The sequence below is a fragment of the Limanda limanda genome, chromosome 14 (assembly GCF_963576545.1).
Source record: "Limanda limanda chromosome 14, fLimLim1.1, whole genome shotgun sequence".
Lineage (NCBI taxonomy): Eukaryota > Metazoa > Chordata > Actinopteri > Pleuronectiformes > Pleuronectidae > Limanda > Limanda limanda.
In genome coordinates, this window is record NC_083649.1 from 26520405 (window position 1) to 26528562 (window position 8158).

Genomic DNA, 8158 nt, shown 5'->3' on the forward strand with positions numbered 1-8158 from the left:
GAGCTCCACGATGACACCATCAGGAGACTGAAACTAGAACTGGAAAACAGAGAGAACAGTGTACTAACAGAAAGACAAGAACTGGAAGTTGGGAGGAAAAATATCGACAAGACAAAAGAAGAAGTTGAAGCTACTATGAACAACATCAGTGGTGAGAGAGAACGCCTCAGTCAGCTAAAGACTGACATCATCAGAGAGAGAGAAATGTTTTTGAATGAAAAGTACAAACTGGAAAGAGAAAGGTCTGAGCTGAAAATAAGAGAACATCAAGTCATCAATAAAATGAAAGTTGTAGAAACTGTGAAAGTAAAACTCCAACAGCTAAATGAAAGAATTAGTGATGAAATCAAAGTGAAAATGCAAAGTTTGCAACAAAATAATGAAGATGTACTTATACTGTACACTGCACTGGGAGAAAGGTTCACTGAAATTGAAGGACTGAAAGAAGACATGGCTTGTTACACTGAGCTGATGGGCAGAGACAAGGAGGGTCTGATAAAAGTACTGTCAGACATTGTCATCCAGAAAGAGGACTGTGAAAATCTATGGAAACAAAAGGTTAGGGCCGAACAACTACATCTTGACAAACAGAAGACAGAGTTGAAAGAGGAGAGAGAAGATCTGGAAACAATGAATGAGACAATGAACAATTATAAACTGGACATGGAGCTGATGAGGTCTGACATCCAGAAACAAACTGACCTATTACAAAAGAATAAACATTATTTCACAGATGAAAGGGAGAACTTGGAAATGACAAACACAGAGTTACAAAAGAAGATAAAACATGCAGACGACCTGTTTGATGACATTAACAGAGAGAAAAGCAACATTAAAGATCTGACTCTTCAGGTTCACACACAGAGAAAGAAGCTTCAGAATGTGACGAACATGATCGCCTTGAAGCAAAGAGAGCAAGGAGTAAAGGATGGTGACATCAGGAGACAAATTCAAGAACTACAAACCCAGAAGAACAGTGTTTTGGCAGAAAGAGAAGAACTGGATGTTTTGAGGATGGATCTCAAAAATAAGAATCTTGAGGTTGAAGCTGAAATGAAAACCATCAGTCAAGAGAAAGAAGACTTTATTCAGATGAAGGTTGAAGTAGAAAAAGAGAGCGAACTGCTTTTGATTGAAAAGGAAAGAATGGAAGGACAATGGTCTGACTTGAAAAAGAGAGAAAACAAGCAAATGGATAAAATGAAATCCATTGAATCCCTGAGAATAAGACTTCAAGAGCTCGACGCCAGGATGAGTCAAAACATGAACCACAAAATGATCAGTTTGGAACAAAACAAGGAAGACATCCTGAAACTGGTCAGTATTCTAGAGGAAAAGCAAGAGGCTCTGGATGTACATAAAATCAATATGAAGAGTTGCACTGAGATGCTCGTGAGAGAAAGAGAAGGATTGAAGAGTCTGATGTCAGAAATTGTCATCCTAAGACAATTCATGGAAAATCAACTGAAGCCAGAGACTTTGTCGGAAAAGAAAGAGCTCTTGAAACTAAAAGCAGAACTGGATCAGAAGAGAGAAGATCTGGAAAGACTGTCTGAGAAGATGGACCAAGAAAAACTGGTCTTGAATCTGATCAGATCTGAAAACCAGAAGCAATGTGACCTATTACAACAAGATGCGCAAGATATAAAAGAGGAAAAAGAAAAATTGAAACTCACAAAGACTGAACTAAAACAGAAGAGGGAACATGTCGACAGTCTGTTGGATGACATAAGCCGAGAGAAAAGCAACATTAAAGATCTGACCCTTCAGCTTCAGTCACAAAGAAACACATTTGAAAATGTCATTGACAAGGTCATGTTAAAACAACAAGAACAAGAGCTCCACGATGACACCATCAGGAGACTGAAACTAGAACTGGAAAACAGAGAGAACAGTGTACTAACAGAAAGACAAGAACTGGAAGTTGGGAGGAAAAATATCGACAAGACAAAAGAAAAAGTTGAAGCTACTATGAACAACATCAGTGGTGAGAGAGAACGCCTCAGTCAGCTAAAGACTGACATCATCAGAGAGAGAGAAATGTTTTTGAATGAAAAGTACAAACTGGAAAGAGAAAGGTCTGAGCTGAAAATAAGAGAACATCAAGTCATCAATAAAATGAAAGTTGTAGAAACTGTGAAAGTGAAACTCCAACAGCTAAATGAAAGAATTAGTGATGAAATCAAAGTGAAAATGCAAAGTTTGCAACAAAATAATGAAGATGTACTTATACTGTACACTGCACTGGGAGAAAGGTTCACTGAAATTGAAGGACTGAAAGAAGACATGGCTTGTTACACTGAGCTGATGGGCAGAGACAAGGAGGGTCTGATAAAAGTACTGTCAGACATTGTCATCCAGAAAGAGGACTGTGAAAATCTATGGAAACAAAAGGTTAGGGCCGAACAACTACATCTTGACAAACAGAAGACAGAGTTGAAAGAGGAGAGAGAAGATCTGGAAACAATGAATGAGACAATGAACAATTATAAACTGGACATGGAGCTGATGAGGTCTGACATCCAGAAACAAACTGACCTATTACAAAAGAATAAACATTATTTCACAGATGAAAGGGAGAACTTGGAAATGACAAACACAGAGTTACAAAAGAAGATAAAACATGCAGACAACCTGTTTGATGACATTAACAGAGAGAAAAGCAACATTAAAGATCTGACTCTTCAGGTTCACACACAGAGAAAGAAGCTTCAGAATGTGACGAACATGATCGCCTTGAAGCAAAGAGAGCAAGGAGTAAAGGATGGTGACATCAGGAGACAAATTCAAGAACTACAAACCCAGAAGAATAGTGTTTTGGCAGAAAGAGAAGAACTGGATGTTTTGAGGATGGATCTCAAAAATAAGAATCTTGAGGTTGAAGCTGAAATGAAAACCATCAGTCAAGAGAAAGAAGACTTTATTCAGATGAAGGTTGAAGTAGAAAAAGAGAGCAAACTGCTTTTGATTGAAAAGGAAAGAATGGTAGGACAATGGTCTGACTTGAAAAAGAGAGAAAACAAGCAAATGGATAAAATGAAATCCATTGAATTCCTGAGAATAAGACTTCAAGAGCTCGACGCCAGGATGAGTCAAAACATGAACCACAAAATGATCAGATTGGAACAAAACAAGGAAGACATCCTGAAACTGGTCAGTTTTCTAGAGGAAAAGCAAGAGGCTCTGGATGTACATAAAATCAATATGAAGAGTTGCACTGAGATGCTCGTGAGAGAAAGAGAAGGATTGAAGAGTCTGATGTCAGAAATTGTCATCCTAAGACAATTCATGGAAAATCAACTGAAGCCAGAGACTTTGTCGGAAAAGAAAGAGCTCTTGAAACTAAAAGCAGAACTGGATCAGAAGAGAGAAGATCTGGAAAGACTGTCTGAGAAGATGGACCAAGAAAAACTGGTCTTGAATCTGATCAGATCTGAAAACCAGAAGCAATGTGACCTATTACAACAAGATGCGCAAGATATAAAAGAGGAAAAAGAAACATTGAAACTCACAAAGACTGAACTAAAACAGAAGAGGGAACATGTCGACAGTCTGTTGGATGACATAAGCCGAGAGAAAAGCAACATTAAAGATCTGACCCTTCAGCTTCAGTCACAAAGAAACACATTTGAAAATGTCATTGACAAGGTCATGTTAAAACAACAAGAACAAGAGCTCCACGATGACACCATCAGGAGACTGAAACTAGAACTGGAAAACAGAGAGAACAGTGTACTAACAGAAAGACAAGAACTGGAAGTTGGGAGGAAAAATATCGACAAGACAAAAGAAGAAGTTGAAGCTACTATGAACAACATCAGTGGTGAGAGAGAACGCCTCAGTCAGCTAAAGACTGACATCATCAGAGAGAGAGAAATGTTTTTGAATGAAAAGTACAAACTGGAAAGAGGAAGGTCTGAGCTGAAAATAAGAGAACATCAAGTAATCAATAAAATGAAAGTTGTAGAAACTGTGAAAGTAAAACTCCAACAGCTAAATGAAAGAATTAGTGATGAAATCAAAGTGAAAATGCAAAGTTTGGAACAAAATAATGAAGATGTACTTATACTGTGCACTGCACTGGGAGAAAGGTTCACTGAAATTGAAGGACTGAAAGAAGACATGGCTTGTTACACTGAGCTGATGGGCAGAGACAAGGAGGGTCTGATAAAAGTACTGTCAGACATTGTCATCCAGAAAGAGGACTGTGAAAATCTATGGAAACAAAAGGTTAGGGCCGAACAACTACATCTTGACAAACAGAAGACAGAGTTGAAAGAGGAGAGAGAAGATCTGGAAACAATGAATGAGACAATGAACAATTATAAACTGGACATGGAGCTGATGAGGTCTGACATCCAGAAACAAACTGACCTATTACAAAAGAATAAACATTATTTCACAGATGAAAGGGAGAACTTGGAAATGACAAACACAGAGTTACAAAAGAAGATAAAACATGCAGACAACCTGTTTGATGACATTAACAGAGAGAAAAGCAACATTAAAGATCTGACTCTTCAGGTTCACACACAGAGAAAGAAGCTTCAGAATGTGACGAACATGATCGCCTTGAAGCAAAGAGAGCAAGGAGTAAAGGATGGTGACATCAGGAGACAAATTCAAGAACTACAAACCCAGAAGAACAGTGTTTTGGCAGAAAGATCAGAACTGGATGTTTTGAGGATGGATCTCAAAAATAAGAATCTTGAGGTTGAAGCTGAAATGAAAACCATCAGTCAAGAGAAAGAAGACTTTATTCAGATGAAGGTTGAAGTAGAAAAAGAGAGCGAACTGCTTTTGATTGAAAAGGAAAGAATGGAAGGACAATGGTCTGACTTGAAAAAGAGAGAAAACAAGCAAATGGATAAAATGAAATCCATTGAATCCCTGAGAATAAGACTTCAAGAGCTCGATGCCAGGATGAGTCAAAACATGAACCACAAAATGATCAGATTGGAACAAAACAAGGAAGACATCCTGAAACTGGTCAGTATTCTAGAGGAAAAGCAAGAGGCTCTGGATGTACATAAAATCAATATGAAGAGTTGCACTGAGATGCTCGTGAGAGAAAGAGAAGGATTGAAGAGTCTGATGTCAGAAATTGTCATCCTAAGACAATTCATGGAAAATCAACTGAAGCCAGAGACTTTGTCGGAAAAGAAAGAGCTCTTGAAACTAAAAGCAGAACTGGATCAGAAGAGAGAAGATCTGGAAAGACTGTCTGAGAAGATGGACCAAGAAAAACTGGTCTTGAATCTGATCAGATCTGAAAACCAGAAGCAATGTGACCTATTACAACAAGATGCGCAAGATATAAAAGAGGAAAAAGAAACATTGAAACTCACAAAGACTGAACTAAAACAGAAGAGGGAACATGTCGACAGTCTGTTGGATGACATAAGCCGAGAGAAAAGCAACATTAAAGATCTGACCCTTCAGCTTCAGTCACAAAGAAACACATTTGAAAATGTCATTGACAAGGTCATGTTAAAACAACAAGAACAAGAGCTCCACGATGACACCATCAGGAGACTGAAACTAGAACTGGAAAACAGAGAGAACAGTGTACTAACAGAAAGACAAGAACTGGAAGTTGGGAGGAAAAATATCGACAAGACAAAAGAAGAAGTTGAAGCTACTATGAACAACATCAGTGGTGAGAGAGAACGCCTCAGTCAGCTAAAGACTGACATCATCAGAGAGAGAGAAATGTTTTTGAATGAAAAGTACAAACTGGAAAGAGAAAGGTCTGAGCTGAAAATAAGAGAACATCAAGTCATCAATAAAATGAAAGTTGTAGAAACTGTGAAAGTAAAACTCCAACAGCTAAATGAAAGAATTAGTGATGAAATCAAAGTGAAAATGCAAAGTTTGGAACAAAATAATGAAGATGTACTTATACTGTGCACTGCACTGGGAGAAAGGTTCACTGAAATTGAAGGACTGAAAGAAGACATGGCTTGTTACACTGAGCTAATGGGCAGAGACAAGGAGGGTCTGATAAAAGTACTGTCAGACATTGTCATCCAGAAAGAGGACTGTGAAAATCTATGGAAACAAAAGGTTAGGGCCGAACAACTACATCTTGACAAACAGAAGACAGAGTTGAAAGAGGAGAGAGAAGATCTGGAAACAATGAATGAGACAATGAACAATTATAAACTGGACATGGAGCTGATGAGGTCTGACATCCAGAAACAAACTGACCTATTACAAAAGAATAAACATTATTTCACAGATGAAAGGGAGAACTTGGAAATGACAAACACAGAGTTACAAAAGAAGATAAAACATGCAGACAACCTGTTTGATGACATTAACAGAGAGAAAAGCAACATTAAAGATCTGACTCTTCAGGTTCACACACAGAGAAAGAAGCTTCAGAATGTGACGAACATGATCGCCTTGAAGCAAAGAGAGCAAGGAGTAAAGGATGGTGACATCAGGAGACAAATTCAAGAACTACAAACCCAGAAGAATAGTGTTTTGGCAGAAAGAGAAGAACTGGATGTTTTGAGGATGGATCTCAAAAATAAGAATCTTGAGGTTGAAGCTGAAATGAAAACCATCAGTCAAGAGAAAGAAGACTTTATTCAGATGAAGGTTGAAGTAGAAAAAGATAGCGAACTGCTTTTGATTGAAAAGGAAAGAATGGAAGGACAATGGTCTGACTTGAAAAAGAGAGAAAACAAGCAAATGGATAAAATGAAATCCATTGAATCCCTGAGAATAAGACTTCAAGAGCTCGATGCCAGGATGAGTCAAAACATGAACCACAAAATGATCAGATTGGAACAAAACAAGGAAGACATCCTGAAACTGGTCAGTATTCTAGAGGAAAAGCAAGAGGCTCTGGATGTACATAAAATCAATATGAAGAGTTGCACTGAGATGCTCGTGAGAGAAAGAGAAGGATTGAAGAGTCTGATGTCAGAAATTGTCATCCTAAGACAATTCATGGAAAATCAACTGAAGCCAGAGACTTTGTCGGAAAAGAAAGAGCTCTTGAAACTAAAAGCAGAACTGGATCAGAAGAGAGAAGATCTGGAAAGACTGTCTGAGAAGATGGACCAAGAAAAACTGGTCTTGAATCTGATCAGATCTGAAAACCAGAAGCAATGTGACCTATTACAACAAGATGCGCAAGATATAAAAGAGGAAAAAGAAACATTGAAACTCACAAAGACTGAACTAAAACAGAAGAGGGAACATGTCGACAGTCTGTTGGATGACATAAGCCGAGAGAAAAGCAACATTAAAGATCTGACCCTTCAGCTTCAGTCACAAAGAAACACATTTGAAAATGTCATTGACAAGGTCATGTTAAAACAACAAGAACAAGAGCTCCACGATGACACCATCAGGAGACTGAAACTAGAACTGGAAAACAGAGAGAACAGTGTACTAACAGAAAGACAAGAACTGGAAGTTGGGAGGAAAAATATCGACAAGACAAAAGAAGAAGTTGAAGCTACTATGAACAACATCAGTGGTGAGAGAGAACGCCTCAGTCAGCTAAAGACTGACATCATCAGAGAGAGAGAAATGTTTTTGAATGAAAAGTACAAACTGGAAAGAGAAAGGTCTGAGCTGAAAATAAGAGAACATCAAGTCATCAATAAAATGAAAGTTGTAGAAACTGTGAAAGTAAAACTCCAACAGCTAAATGAAAGAATTAGTGATGAAATCAAAGTGAAAATGCAAAGTTTGGAACAAAATAATGAAGATGTACTTATACTGTGCACTGCACTGGGAGAAAGGTTCACTGAAATTGAAGGACTGAAAGAAGACATGGCTTGTTACACTGAGCTAATGGGCAGAGACAAGGAGGGTCTGATAAAAGTACTGTCAGACATTGTCATCCAGAAAGAGGACTGTGAAAATCTATGGAAACAAAAGGTTAGGGCCGAACAACTACATCTTGACAAACAGAAGACAGAGTTGAAAGAGGAGAGAGAAGATCTGGAAACAATGAATGAGACAATGAACAATTATAAACTGGACATGGAGCTGATGAGGTCTGACATCCAGAAACAAACTGACCTATTACAAAAGAATAAACATTATTTCACAGATGAAAGGGAGAACTTGGAAATGACAAACACAGAGTTACAAAAGAAGATAAAACATGCAGACAACCTGTTTGATGACATTA

The 8158-nt window shown here is 38.0% G+C and overlaps 2 protein-coding genes across 2 annotated transcripts in view; both read left to right on the top strand.

The window, feature by feature from the left end:
* LOC133018908 (dapper homolog 3-like) overlaps positions 1 to 8158 on the top strand; it is a 69263-nt gene that overhangs the window by 18058 nt on the left and 43047 nt on the right. The gene's annotated exons all lie outside the window — the stretch shown is intronic.
* On the top strand, positions 3088 to 7883 carry LOC133019032 (myosin heavy chain, non-muscle-like). The gene is made up of 2 exons (XM_061085365.1): positions 3088 to 7495; positions 7870 to 7883. The coding sequence occupies exons 1-2, from the start codon at positions 3088 to 3090 to the stop codon at positions 7881 to 7883; spliced, it is 4422 nt and encodes a 1473-aa protein (XP_060941348.1).

Coding starts and splice junctions, on each gene's coding strand:
- LOC133019032 (XM_061085365.1), top strand. CDS start 3,088: ATGAGTCAAAACATGAACCACAAAATGATCAGATTGGAACAAAACAAG.